Below are 15,222 nucleotides of genomic sequence, written 5' to 3' on the forward strand. Positions count from 1 at the left end.
AACAAAGTTAGAAGACTTACATTTCCTGATTTGAAAACTTAGTGGAGGGACTTCCCTGGTGGGCCAGTGGTTAAGATTCCACACTTCCATCTCACTAAGATCCCGCATGCTGTATAGCACGCCAAAAAAAAAAAAAAAAGAAAACTTAGTGTAAACCTATCTATATAACCCAGCAATCTTGATTCCAGCTTGTGAGTCATCCAGTCTGACATTTCCCATGATGTACTCTGCATATAAGTTAAATAATCAGGGTGACAATATACAGCCTTAACATACTCTTTCCCCAATTTTGAACCAGTCCATTGTTCTATGTCCAGTTCTAACTGTTGCTTCTTGTCCTGCATACAGGTTTCTCAGGAAACAGGTAAGGTGGTCTGGTATTCCCATCTCTTTAAGAATTTTCCACAGTTTGTTGTGATCCACAATGCCAAAGGCTTTAGCACTGTCAATGAAGCAGAAGTAGATGTTTTGGGGGAATTCCCTTGCTTTTTCTAGGATCCAACAGATGTTGGCAATTTGATCTCTGTGCTTTTGCTTTTTCTAAATCTAGCTTGTACATCTGGAAGTTCTTGGTTCACATACTGCTGAAGCCTAGCTTGAAGGATTTTGGACATAGTCTACTAGCATATGAAGTGAGTGCAATTATACGGTAGTTTGAACTTTCCTTGGCATTGCCTTTCTTTGGGATTGGAGTGAAAATTAACTTTTTCCAGTCCTGTGGCCACTGCTGAGTTTTCCAAATTTGCTGGCATATTGAGTTCAGCACTTCTACAGCATCATCTTTTAGGATTTGAAGTAGCTTACCTGGAATTCCATCACCTCTACTAGCTTTGCTCATAGTCATTCTTTCCAAGGCCCACTTGACTTCACACTCCAGGATGTCCGGCTCTAGGTGAGTGATCACACCATGGTGTTTATCCAAGCCATTAAGACCTTATTTGTATAGTTCTTCTGTGTATCCTTGCCACCTATTCTTAATCTCTTCTGCTTCTATTAGGCCCTTACTATTTCTGTCCTTTATCATGCCCATCCTTGCATGAAATATTCCCTAGATATCTCTATTTTTTATTTATTTATTTTTTTTACAAAATCTCTAGTCTTTCCCATTCTATTGGTTTCTACTATAATGGAAAGAATATAAAAAAGAATATCTATCTATCTATCTATATATATATATGCACAACCAAATCACTTTCCTATATAGCAGAAATTAGCACATTGTAAATCAACTATTCTTCAATGAAATAAAATTTTAAATAACTTGTGCTTGAAAGGACACCATCAAAAAAGTGAAAAGACAGTCCACAAAAATGGGAGAAAATATTTACAAATCATATATCCAATAAAAGAGTAGTATCTAAAATACAATGGGCTTCCCAGGTGGCTCAGTGGTAGAGAATCTGCCACAGTGCAGGAGACACGGGTTCGATCCTTGGGTCAGGAAGAGCCCTGGAAAAGGAAAAGGCAGCCCAGGCCAGTATTCTTGCCTGGAGAATCCCATGGACCAAGGAGCCTGACAGGTTATAGTTGATGGAGTCGCAAATGGAGTTGCGACACGACTGAGCGACTAAACAACATGGGAGTCTTTAAAACATACCAGGCCTGGGCCCTCATCTCGTTAGACCAGAATCTCTGGAGATGGACCCGGGCATCAGTCACCTTCCAAGATCCCCAGTGATTCCAATATGTGGTCAAAGGTGAGACCCCTGTCCTCAACAAAGGTCAGGTACACGGGGGCCAGGAGCTGAGTTTGTTCGTGGCCTAAGGCCAGAGTTTAGAACAGCCTGGCACAAGGTAGGTGGTTGGCAGATGTCTATAAATATCTCCGTGCATGCGTGTGTTCTCAGCAGCTTCAGTCATGTCCAACTCTTTGCGACCCTGTGGACTGTAGCCTGCCAGGCTCCGTTTTCCATGGGATTCTCCAGGCAAGAATACTGGAGTGGGTTGCCTTGCTCTCCTCCCAACTCAGGAATCAAACCTGCTCCTGCGTCTACTGCATTGCAGGTGGATTGTTTACCACTGAGCCACCAGGGAAGCCCAAATATCTCTGTAAACAATCCTAATACGATGCTCATTTAATAAGGAAACTGAGGCACAGAGAGGCTGGGTTATCTGCTCAAAGCCACAAGACTGGTGAGCAGTGACACTAGAACCAAAATATTTAATACATACAAGGAGTATCAGCCCAGAGCCAAGACTCTTCCTGGGAGGACTCCAATCCCTTGAGAATGATGGGAAGGTGGATCCCGAGTGGAGATGGGACCAGTCCAGGGATGAAATAGGGCCTTTGGAGGAGGAATGGAGCCCCACCCCAAAAGTGACCAGCTTCCCTGCTTGACTTCAGCGGTGGCTCCAGACAAAGGTGGTGGGTGGAGGTGGGGAACCCACAGGCAGAAACAAAACTCAGAGAATTTAGGGGAATAGGAAAGTGAAACCAACCCCAGCACAGGGCAGGGGGTGGGAGGGAATTGGTGGCTGGAAAAAAGGGTGGCACTCGCCCCTCCCCACCACCTGCCCCTCTCGCAAATGGTCAGGCTCCCCCCACCACACACCCGCTTGCAACTACTTCCACACACTGGCCACCTCCAAGTTCCCAGAATAGCCAGCACACTGCTCCCCGTCCCTCTCCCTCCTCCCTGCCTGCTTCCTTCACAACACTTCCCACCCCACCCCACCCCATCCCCACCCCACCCTACCCCATCCCCACACCCTAGGCACTGGTCCTCTGAGCATTTGTTCACCAGAGCAGGTTGTCCTTTTTCTTCTGTGCTCTTGTCCCCAGAGCCCAGAGCAATACCTGGCACAGAATAGGTGCTCAGGAAATATTTGTTGAGTGAGTGAAGGAAGGAGGCGCCTATGAGCCCAAGAACACCACAGGGCCACTGTTTACCTGTCTTTATAGACACTATCCAGGAGGATCAATTGGTTTGACCCTTTCTGAAGATGACGATTGACAATACTTCTTGGTTTTGCTTTCAACATGGGTTGCATGGACCTAGCAGTCTATCTCCTTGGTTTGGGCATTCCAGGTATCCCCATGGTCCTGAAAAGCCTCCCTTTAAAATGGACTTTTCAGGGACTTTCCTGGTGGTCCAGTGGTTCAGACTCTGCTCCCAATGCTGAGGGCGCACGTTTGATCCCTGGTTGGGGAAATAAGATCCTGCATGCCATGCAGCATGGCCACAAAATAAATAATAAATAAGTAAAATAAAATAGACTTTCCCTTTCAGCCCATCCCCAGTCCCATTCCTGCTCCCCACAGCACCTCACTCTCGTGTGTCTAGCCCATGTCCTTCCAATCTGCTTTCCAGGCATTTATTTCCATACGTGTCAGTTACAGGCACCATTTATTGAATGCTTACTATTGAAACCTGAGAAGTGGAGTATTTCCTGCCATATCAATAAACAAGGATATCACAGTCATCAGGGATTCCAGCCCTCCAGGCCACTCAGGAAGAAGAACAATACCAGGATCCAGCAGCCACCAGGCCGTAGCTGCTCCCTAAGGTGAGCACGGAGGAAAAACAAGGGATGCTGGCCCCAGAGAGCTGAGATGCACATGAAAGGAATGATCTCAGTGAGCCCAAACTCCTGCATCTTCCCATATGTAGAAAAGCCCTAAATTCCTTAACTTGAGACATCTGGTTTTCTTTAATTCACAAAAATACTTTTGATGTTCAGACTACCTGTCCTTTGTTGGCTGCAAACATCCATGTAACCTGACCTCACCCCACCCCCACTTCCTCTGAGCAGTTCTCTTGGGTCACTTGAGATGATGTCTCCCCAGTCTGAAGGCCTGAAAATTCCCACCAAGTAAAACATCTCTCTCAACTTTTAGGTTGTGACTATTTTTTAAGTTGACAACCAGGTTGCTGTCATTTTGGGGCTCTGAAGAGCTCTGGTACCATAGTCTTTTATGTCTCAGTACAGAGAAGAATTCATTGAGAGCAAGTGATAGATAGAAAGTGATTTATTATCATATGTAAAATAGATAGCCAACAGGAATTTGCTGTATGGCTAAGGAAACTCAAATGGGGGCTCTATATCAACCTAGATATAGAGGTGGGATGGGGAGGGAGACGGGAGGGAAGTTCAAAAGCGAGGGGATAATGAATGGATAAGGAAGCTGTGGTACATATACACCATGGAATTTTACTCAGCCGTCAAAAAGAATTCATTTGAACCAGTCCTAATGAGATGGATGAAACTGGAGCCCCTTATACAGAGTGAAGTAAGCCAGAAAGATAAAGAACATTACAGCATACTAACACATATATATGGAATTTAGAAAGATGGTAACGATAACCCTATATGCAAAACAGAAAAAGAGACACAGAAATACAGAACAGACTTTTGAACTCTGTGGGAGAAGGTGAGGGTGGGATGTTTCAAAAGAACAACATGTATACTATCTATGGTGAAACAGATCACCAGCCCAGGTGGGATGCATGAGACAAGTGCTCCGGCCTGGTGCACTGGGAAGACCCAGAGGAATCGGGTGGAGAGGGAGATGGGAGGGGGGATCGGGATGGGGAATAAGTGTAAATCTATGGCTGATTCATGTCAATGTATGAGAAAACCCACTGAAATGTTGTGAAGTAATTAGCCTCCAACTAATAAAAATATTAAAAAAAAAAAAAAGCGAGGGGATATATGTATACCTATGGCTGACTCATATTGAGGTTTGACAAAACAACAAAATTCTGTAAAGCAATTATCCTTCAATAAAAAATAAATAATTTTTTTAGAAGTGATTTATTAGAATAGGATGCTTGTGAAACTTACAAGTAGGCAGGCGAGGGGGTGTCATGCCCTGAGAACTTACTGGGCTATGGGTTTTTTGGTTTTTTTTTTTTTTAAGATTTGAACAAGTTTATTAATCTCATTTTCAGTTATTGAAAGTGATTGTGTAGGAAGAAAAGAGATCAGCCTCTTGCCAGTAAAGGGTAGTTAAGTTTTGCCTTGGGGAATAACAGATTGGAGCCTAAGTGAAAAGTGATGTCGCTCAGTTGTGTCCGACTCTTTGCAACCCCATGGACTGTAGTCTACCAGGCTTCTCCGTCCATGTAATTTTCTAGGCAAGAGTACTGAAGTAGGTTGCCGTTTCCTTCTCCATGGGCTATGGTTTTATAACCAAAGGAAGAGTGGGGAGGAGAAGAATTTCTTTGTCTTTCTTGAGTAGACATCATGCTTCCATTATCATTTCCTCCTCCAGGTTGAGCAGGGAAGTTTTCCTGTCCCTACATGGTCACGCTAAGTCCACAAAATTATTGTTTTTATATGTGCAGAGAGCATGTCCTAGGGATCATTAACTTGCTGAGCTCACTGGGCAGGATGTGGGTCTCATGCGACCATTGTTTTATTGTTTGGGGGCACATCTTGTGCTTCTAAGCCTGCTTGGTTTTGTGGTTAAACAAACCTGCTTTCTTGAGTAATCATTAACTTACAGGGGTCTCCCATAGTTTTCTACTTACAATACCCTAGTGGGATTAACTATTTAAACACCTACTTAGTCCCTTGACTTTATCCCTATCACTATGTGCTAGGTACTGTGCTAAGCACTCTATGTGTCATAGGAGGTGCTATGATTGTCCCCACTTTGCAGATGAGGAAACTGAAGCACAGAGAGCGTAAGTCACTGGCTCAAGGTCACAGAGTAAGTGACAGAAACGTATAGCATTGTGGTGCTGTCTGTGTTTTGACTTTCCATAAACACTGCTGTGTTATAGATCTGTTCTGCATTTTCCTGTTTTTCGGATGCGGGGAAGATTTGTTCACACTGCTACCAACCATGCCGCGCCCCAGTAACAGATAACTTGGAGCCTCCAACTCTTTGCCACCTCTAACCATGCCTGTGACATGTCTTTCTTCCTGTGAGAGGTTTTACCCGGAAATGGAGCATCTGGTGGTCACTTAACTGCCAAGCTGCCATTTCAAACATGCCCCTAGTTTACACTCTCACCAGAAGCACCAGACTTCCATGTGCCCCCCCCGCTCCCACCAGCCATCAGTCTTATCTGGCTTTCCTTTTCGGAGTGGGTAGGGCTTGCAGTATCATCAGTCTTCAACCAGGGATCGGCCCCAGCGTTGGGAGTGTGGAGTCCTAACCACTGGACTGCCAGGGAATTTCCTTATCTGACTTTCTGTTCTTGCCAATCTGATGTGTCTTGTGTGAGATCTTGTTTTCCCTTGTAGCTTTCCAATTACTGGCGTGGGCGCAGAAGTGTTAGCCCTTGTTCCATTTCTAAAAATAACATTTGAACACACATGAGCACACAAAATAGAAAAGACATGATTTTAGAACGAAGATAGCTCAACTATAATGATGGGAGTTGAGGGTCACCCATGTCCTGCCCCTCTCCCCAGCAACACGGAGCCCCCTGAGAGAGTCCAGAGCCACCTGCCACTCACCAAACACTCTGCCCAAGGAGAGGAGGGACCAGGCCCCTGGTGGAGCACCTGGGTCACAGCTGCCATGCCCCCGCTGCAGTACCCATAGCCTAGAAGAGTGGGAACCTGGTCCCATCCGTGTCCTGGAGACAAACCTACCACACCAGAGGAAGAATGGGGGGGAAACCTCATGAACTCCACCTCCCCACATTCTGGACCCCTGCACAAGCCTGTGTACAATCTCTGTGCCAGTGAACAAACTCAGGCCACTCATCTCACTTGCTGAGCCTCAATCTTCTCCTCTGTGAAATGGGTGGTGACGAGGACACCTTTCTGAGAGAGTGGACTCCGATGAACAAGAGCAGGACGATGAGCTACTGCAGTACATTTGGTGTCCTGGAGACCATGAGGGGCGGTATCAATAGCTTCGGGTGGGGATTTCCCTGGGGGCCCAGCGGTTAAGAATCTGCCTGCTGCTGCAGGGGACACAGGTTCAGTCCCTGGTCCAGGAAGATTCCACATGCCGCTGGGCAGCGAAGCCCATGTGCCACAACTACGGAGCCTGTACTCTGGAGCCTGTGCGCCGCAACAAGAGAAGCCACCACAGTGAGAAGCCCGCGCACCAGAACTAGAGAGTAGCCCTCAGTGCTCCACGTAGAGAAAACCGCATGCAGCAACGAAGACCCAGGGCAGCCATAGGGAAAGAAAGCTGTTCAAGAAAGAAAGAGAGAAAAAGGAAGAACTTAAAAAAAATAAAAACCGCCCCCTATGAGGGACATGGAAGGCTGGAGAGGTGAGGTGGTGAAGTCACACATGTCACACAGCTCGGAGGTCCTTCCTCCAGGCCAGTGGGCGGCGGGTGAGGTCACTCCCACCCGGAATCTCTCCCGCCCCTCGCTTCCTCCTCAGCCCCTGGGCTTGCTCATCTGGAAGCAAGAAGGGCAGGTGTCGGGGAGGAGCCCACACAGCTGTCTTCTCTCCCTCCACGAAGCTTCTGGGACCCTGAGGGGCTGCCAATGCCCGGACACCCCCTCAGCTGAGGTGAACTGAGTCTGGGGCTGGTGGCTCCTGAATTGGGTGCTTGGGTGGTGGAGGAGGAAATGAGAGCCAGCGGCGGGGAGACCACAGGGAAACCTGGCAGAACCAAGTCTCGATCCCTGCCTTTGCCCTCACTGTTGCCTCCGCCCTCTCCCCACAGGTAGCTTGTGGCCTCCACACTCCTCGCTTAGTAGGCTTTTTTACTGAAATTTCACCTCTCAGTCTCCCCTGAACACTGCATAGAACGGCTGGGCCAGCATCCTGCCCGGGACTCCCCACTTCTTTATTACACTTTCCTTTCCCAGCACATGTATCACCATTTGACATACTGTTTATCTTCTTTATTGTCTGTCTCCTCCCATCAGAAATAAACTCCAGGAAACACTTTGTTCATATAATCACCACTACCTAGAATAGCAGCTGGCATGCAATCGGTTCTTGATAGACATGTGTGTGTGTGTGAGCCACTCAGTCATGTCCCACTCTTTGTGATCCCGTGGACTGTAGCCCACCAGGCTCCTCTGTCCATGGGATTCTCCAGGCAAGAATACTAGAGTGGGTTGCCATTCCCTTCTCCAGAGGATCTTCCTGACCCAGGGATAAAACCCGGATCTCCCACATTGCAGGCGGATTCTTTACTATCTGAGCCACCAGGGAAACGCCCAATAGATACGTACATAAAATAAAATTTTTCAGCAGGTATCATAAAGGTGCATGTATTTGAAGTGGGCAGCTGGATCCATTGTTATAAATAACCACCACCAGTTCAAGCTATAGAAAATTTCCAGAAGGTTCCCGCGTGCCCCCCATCAGTCACCACACCAAGGTACTTACACTGACTTCCATCACCATCAGCTAGTTTCACCTGCCCCTGAACTTTATTTAAATGAACTGCTGTAATTTGTTTGGTTGCTTTCTGTTTGTTTGGTTTCTTTTGCCAACATAACATCTACAAGGTTGACTCTGATGTTCTGTGCCATGGTGGTTTGCTCTTTTGTGTTGCTGTTCTGTTATACAATATTCTATTATTTATTTACTCATGATCTTGTTCATGGGATTCAGGTTGTTTCCAGTTGGGAGTACAGACATTCTTGTGTGTGTCTGTTGGTGGACGTGTGCCCAGGGGTAGTGTTGCCATTTCACATGAAGTGCATGTTCGTGGACTCCATGAGAATCTGCCAAACCGTTTTCTAAGGTGGCCTCACCAACTGCCTTTCCCCTCAGTAATGTGAGTTCTGATGTCACCACTTCCAACCCTAGCATTGGTGATATCAGACTTTTTATTTATTTAATAAAGGAACTATTTATTTATTATTATTATTTTTGGCCACGTGGCACAGCTTGTGGGATCTTAGTTCCTCAACCCGGGACTGAACCCAGGCCCTCAACAGTGAGGAAGCTTTACCAGCTTCCCAGGTAGCTCAATTCAATTCCTGGGTCGGGAAGATCCCCTGGAGAAGGGCATAGCAACCCACTCCAGTACTCCTGCCTGGAGAATCCCCATGGACAGAGGAGCCTGGCGGGCCACAGTCCATGCGGCTGCAAAGAGTCGGACAGGACTGAGCACACATGTGCCTCTGCAGTGAGAGTATGGAACCCTAGCCACTGGGCCACCAGGGAATTCCTGATACAAGACTTTTTAGTTTCAGGCTTCTGATGGACGACTGTGGAACCTCATTTCCCTGCTGGGTGATGATGCTGGGTGCTCAATAAGTGTTTGCTGAATGGATTCCCAAATGGGCTGTGGAGCAGGGGAGTGGCAGGAAGAGGTGGACCCACACTCCTCACCTGAGGATCATAGTCCTGGCTGCCACGCTGGCCCCAGAAGCTGCTCCTCTGTTCACACTCTGGTCACTCTTATACCTGGGGCACAGTCAACGCCAGGCTAAGGCATTCAGGCTCAAGGCTCTCCAGTGGATAAAGAATGAAAATCACCTGGTTCCCAAAAAGAGCTCCACAGATGGGGTGCTGGCAGGTGCCCCCTCCCCATGCCCACTGATACACACAGCAGGGCAGAGCCATCTTTCCCCACTCCCAGGAGCTATCCAGAGGCCAGGCCCAGCCAGGAGCACTGTCTCCCTGGGCCCCTGCCCTTGACTGCACTCCTAACAGTTGTTGAAGGCTGGGTCAGACCCTTGCCAAAGGTGTGTGAGGTCCTGTGGCTGAAACTGGCTTGTCACCCAGGTTGGCTCAACCACCTTTCCCAGCATCCCTCGAGTGGGACCCTGTGACAGGTCACTGGAGAGAGAAACGGAGGCAGTGGGGCCACTGCCTGTCTTGGCCCAGGAAGACTTCCCTGGCCTCTGAGATTTCCCCTTCTGCAGTGACCTTGTATTTTTGTTTATTTATTCATTCATCTGGCTATGACACACGACACACCAGACCTTAGTTTACTGACCAGCAATCAAACCCATGCCCCCGGCAATGGAAGTGCAGGGTCTTAACCACTGAACAGCCAAGGAAGTCCCTCCGCAGCGATTCTGAAAGCCATGAACTGAGGATGGTGGGGGCCACAAGATGGAAGGAGTTTGAGCCCAGAAGTCCCTCTTAAAGAAGCACAGCCCACTGATCAGATAGATCTCATTATGAACCTTATGTGGACAAGAAATAAACTTCCATTATATTTGAATCTATACATTTTGAGTTTCTTACATTAGTCCTTCACCCTGGGGGGTTCCCTTGTAGCTCAGTCGGTCAAGAGTCTGCCTGCAATGCAGGAGACTCAGGTTCAATCCCTGAGTCAGGAAGATCCCCTGGAGAAGGAAATGAAAACCCACTCCAGTATGCTTGCCTGGAGAATCCTTCACCCTAACTAATAGGTACAACTAGTACATATTTTTGTTGTTCATTTGCCAAGTCATGTCTGACTCTTCATGACCCCATGGACTTCAGGCTTCCCTGTCCATCACCATCTCCCAGAGTTTGCCCAAGTTCACGTCCACTGAATCTGTGATGCCAGTTCAATTATCTCATCCTCTGTCACCCTCTTCTTCTGCCTTCAATCTTTCCCTGCTTCAGGGTCTTTTCCAATGAGTTGATTCTTCCCATCAGGTGGCCAAAGTATTGGAAGCTCCAGCTTCAGCATCAGTCCTTCCAAAGATTATCCAGTGTTGATTTCCTTTAAGATTGACTGGTTTTGGAGAAGGAAATGGCAACCTATTCCAGTGTTCTTGCCTGGAGAATCCCAGGGACGGGGAACCTGATGGGCTGCCATCTATAGGGTCGCACAGAGTTGGATACGACTGAAGCGACTTAGCAGCAGCAGTGATTATATGTTTACAAAATGGCATAAACATGTTGTATGTAAAAATCTATTAAGTTTTTAATAAACATTTATTATGGAGTATTTGAAAAAAAAAAAGATTGACTGGTTTGATCTCCTTGCTTTGCCTGCAGGCCTGTTTGGTTGACCAGGCTGGCGGTTTCCATGCCTCAATCCCACCCCGCAAAGTGAGGTCAGCTGTATACACCACAGGCTGAGTAGAAATGCTTTCCCTAAAGAAAGTGAAAGTGAAAGTCACTCAGTCATGTCCGACTCTTTGCGACCCCATGGACTATACAGTCTGTGGAACTCTCCAGGCCAGAATACTGGAGTGGGTAGCCTTTCCCTTCTCCAGGGGATCTTCCCAACCCAGGGATCAAACCCAGGTCTCTCGTATTGCAGGCAGATTCTTTACCAGCTGAGCCACAAGGGAAGCCACCCCTAAAGAAAACAAATGCTTTCTTTTCTTACACCTGGAGCGGGAACAGATGAGCAGCAAACAGGACCACATGTCCCCAGGCTCCAGCTGCTCTGGGCCCCTCCAGGCTGTCCCCCTGCCTCTGACTTCATAAAGAAGTCACACGCCACCAGATAAAAACTGAGTATCTCAACCTCCCACCAAAACCCACTCACCTTTTCCCCTCTTGGGCTGGGGCTGGCCTCAGGCAACCCCACCTCACTCACTCCATTAGTCCTCTTCTCTCATCCCTTCAGCCACTTCAGCCTGCATATCTGCCATCTTAAAAAAAAATACACCAACTCCAAGGCTTCCCTGGTGGCTCAGTGGTAAAGAATTCGCCTGCCAATCCAGGAGACATGGGTTCCATCCCTGGTCTGGGAAGATCCCACATGCCATGGCACAGCTAAACCCATGTGCTGCAACTACTGAGCCTGAGCTCAAGAACCCAGGAGCTGCAACTACTGAGCCCGCGTGTCCTAGAGCCCACGATCTGCAACAAGAGAAGTCACCGCAATGAGAAGCCTTGGCGCTGCAACTAGAGAAAAGCCCAAGCAGCAACGAAGACCCAGCACATCTAAAAATAAAATAATTAATTTAGTTAAATTATTTTCAAAAACAAAACCAAATCTGTTCCTCTGTCCTCATTCTGAGCCTCTGCCCTCTCCCATCTCCACTGCATGGTTCTGAGTGTTGCTTCCATTCACCTCTGAGTTTCTCACCTCCGGCTTTCCCCGTCTCATCAAGCACCACCAGCCCACCAAGGCGTTTGACAGCTGACCTCTCCTCCTCCCAGACGCCCCTGGGTGGGCACCAGAGAGGCTCCCAGGGGCCCTTGGGCTCACTGCTCTTCAGTCTCCTTTGGTGGGCCACCCCAGCCCTCCCCTCTCCCCGACTCTCAAGGTTCACACACCTGTCTTTAGCTCCCTACATCCAAGTGCCCACCCCATGCCTCTCCTCAGCGGCCTCACAGGCACCCCAAACTCCTCACAGCCAAACTTGAGATCTAACTAAGATCCCTACTGATCTTACTTGAGATCCCTCTTCTATGTCCCCATGTCCCCACCCAAAGAAACCCAAGAGTCCTTGAAGATCCCCTCCCTCCATCAGCACTCGAGTCTACTCCCAACCCAGGCCTCCAGACTGCCCGCAGCACTCCACGCCTCCTGCCCACCTCACCAAGCCGCTGCTCCCGGAAGACAGACGTCTGCCTCGTTTGCATAGCTCCAGGGTCTGCTCAGTCAGTGCCTGCTCACCAGCCAGCCTTCACGGCCCCCACCACCCTGCCTCATGTCCTTTAAGGCAAGTGGCCCAAGTTCTAGTTTCCCAGACTCACTTCTGTTACGTGCCCCTTTGCAGCAACCCAGAGTGAACAGAAATGGTCCACATCTGAGAGCCAAGCAGAAGCCATTCAGAGAAGGAGAGGAAGCTGCCCAGGGTCAGACAGCACCATGAGACAGGCTGTCCCCCGGCATGACCAGCTCCAGCTGGCTCAGGCTCTCTGCCACTCTGACCGGCCTTCTTCCATTGGCACCCCTGGCCCTGCGCTGGCAGAACCATGGCCTCCCGTACGCTCCCCCTCTTCAGTCAGCTGCTGCCCAGCCCCCCGGGGCTCCGGGTCCCAGCTCAGTGTCAGGAAGGAGGTGGAAGGAGAGAAGGAGGCCACAAACCCTGGACAAAAACCGGGACAGACATGAGCGTTCCCTTTTATTATTATTTTATTAATAAATTTAAGAACAGCTCTATGGTCTCTCTTCCCCCCAGAGCAACTAAAACAAACTAAAGGGGGTGCGGCCTGGGGGGTGGAGGGCGCTAGGAGTCATAATCCTCTTCTTCCTCTGCATCAGGTGCTGAGGGGCCCGGGGGTGCTGGGGGCAGAGGCAGAGTCGGGGTGAAGGGCATGAAGGGTGTCGGGGCGCTGCAGGGGAGAAAGCAGGAAAGAAAGATCAGGCCACTCTCTGGTGCCCATCCCCCACTCAGCCCCACCTGGGCATCCCCGGAGCCCACGCTGTACCAACAGGGAGCAAGCCCAGAGAAGGGAAGGACCCAGGGCAGGCCACACAGCCCCACCTAGCAGAAGGAGACCTTCTGAGAGCACAACCCCCAGCCTTGAACTCCTTCTTAGTTCCTCCCCTTCCGTCCCCCAAATCTGCCAAGACCAACAGAACCAAGTGGCCAGGGAGGCCAGGAGGGACAGACAGGTCAGTCTTGGGGTCAGTGGGCCCCCTCTTAGTGCCACGAGCTGCTTACCTCTGAAAGTGGGCAGGGGGGTGGCTGGCCTGGGGCGGAACCTGTGGTGTCTCCTCTTCTCCGTCACTGTCTGTATCCTCAGACTCATCCTGAGAACAAGGCAGGAATCAGAGACTAGAAGGGCATGGGCCCATCACTTGAAAGCAGGGACAGGAGGCTGACCTCAGTAACCCCAGTTTACAAAGAAACCAATACAAAGGTCACAGATGAGGGACCAGGCCCCCAGCCAGCTTGTCCTGGCCTGGTGTAGGGCTGCCCTGTCTACCCTGTGGGGCAGAAGCCTAGGGCCTCACTCACCTCCTGCTCGGAGTCTGTCCCTGACAGCTTCTTGTCCTTGCCTTTGCTTCCCATCCCACCGTTCTTCCGGCCACTGCTGCCTGGCTTCCGGCCCCTTCAGGAAGGTACAGTACATCTGCCCACAGGTCTCCCCACTCCTTTGCCACCCCCCAGCCATTCCTAAGTCCAGGGGCCTTGGCCTTCCCCACCTGGACACTGGACCCCGGCTCCCTACCTGCGGGGACCCTTGTCCCCATCCATGTGGTTGTCTTCTCCATCCCCCTGCATGTCAGGCACAGATGCCACCAGGTCCTTCAAGAAGTCAAACTGCTGCTCCAGCTCAATGCACTGCTTCCTGGAAGACGTGGGAAGGGGATGGCACTCAGATGGGGCCCAGATATCCGGGCCCTCAGCAGGGGACAGTACGGACTCTGTGGATGTCAGGGGACTGGAACCTGGAAAATTTCCACCCCAACCCTCCCTGTTGGCCAGAACATCCTAACCCTCCTCCCCAAATCCACAAATTTCCCAGCAGCCTGCCACTTCCTTATCAGGGCACAGCCTCCCCCAGGCGTGTGAACTCCTGGAGGAAGACCCCAACCGGGCCCTCTAGGACCGGAGCCACTCACAGGTGGGATGTGGTCATGGTCTTGGCGTTTCGGGACTGGGTCACTTGGCAAGCTTTCTTCAACAGTGACTCCAAGAAAAGCTCGAGCGCCCGAGCTGAGGAGGGTCAAGGAGAACGCGGGGTGGTGGCCCAGTCCACAAAAAGCGACCCCGGGGCTGCCGGGCTCCCCCACACCCGCATCCCGACAGCTCCCGACAGGATACAGATGATGACAGGCACGGCCGCCGCCACCTTCCCAATCTCTTCATCCGTCTGCATGATCTTCTTGATTCGCGCCTGGGGAGGGGGCAGACAGCTCGGACCCCGTCGCCTCCATCCCGGAAAGGGTGCTTAAGCCGGGCAGAGAGAGGGAACATCCATCCCGGGAGAAAGGGGGCGGGGGGCACCCACGCTAGAAGGGCACGGAAGAGGGCGGGGCGTATGGGCCCCCGAACACCGCGATGCGCCCGCCTCCCTAGCCGGGCCTGGGCCGGAGCCTCTCGAGAGCCCGGCCCGCTCCTCCGGGGCCCGGTCACGTACTCACCGGCGGGAACCGCGCGTTGTACTTCTTCTTCTTGCTCGGCATCTCGAGGCCTTTCCCGCCGCGCCGGGCCCAGTGCCGCCGCCCGCAGCCTCCCGGCACCCGGGCCTGCTCGTAGCCCGTCCGCCGCGGTTCCCCCGGCTCCTGGTGCTGCCGGCTCCGCCCCCTCCGCTCCCCACAGGGTCCTAGCACCGCCGGTCAGGACTCCGCCCGCAGGGCCCGAGCGCCCTCCTCTTTAGAGCCTCCCGGGCTGTGCGCGTCCGTCCGGGACAGAACCGCCACTCCCGCCCGCCCCCAAGACCTGAAGAGCGAACGTTAGCTCCGCCTCCCGCAGGCCCGCCCCTCCTCGCCTTCCCCGATGGCCCCGCCCCGATGGCCCCGCCCCCTCCCCGGCCCCGCCT

At 50.8% G+C, this 15,222-nt stretch overlaps 1 protein-coding gene across 1 annotated transcript; it reads right to left on the reverse strand.

The window, feature by feature from the left end:
• Positions 1 to 12,847: 12,847 nt before the first annotated feature.
• On the reverse strand, positions 12,848 to 15,119 carry DRAP1 (DR1 associated protein 1). The gene is made up of 7 exons (XM_043926510.1): positions 14,825 to 15,119; positions 14,505 to 14,577; positions 14,303 to 14,396; positions 13,909 to 14,028; positions 13,695 to 13,788; positions 13,398 to 13,486; positions 12,848 to 13,065 (listed from the first exon to the last, which is right to left on the reverse strand). Exons 1-7 carry the CDS (start codon positions 14,864 to 14,866, stop codon positions 12,960 to 12,962), a joined length of 618 nt encoding a protein of 205 aa, XP_043782445.1. The 5' UTR covers positions 14,867 to 15,119; the 3' UTR covers positions 12,848 to 12,959.
• Between the last annotated feature and the right edge of the window lie 103 nt (positions 15,120 to 15,222).

The sequence above is a fragment of the Cervus elaphus genome, chromosome 2, assembly GCF_910594005.1.
Source record: "Cervus elaphus chromosome 2, mCerEla1.1, whole genome shotgun sequence".
Classification (NCBI taxonomy): domain Eukaryota; kingdom Metazoa; phylum Chordata; class Mammalia; order Artiodactyla; family Cervidae; genus Cervus; species Cervus elaphus.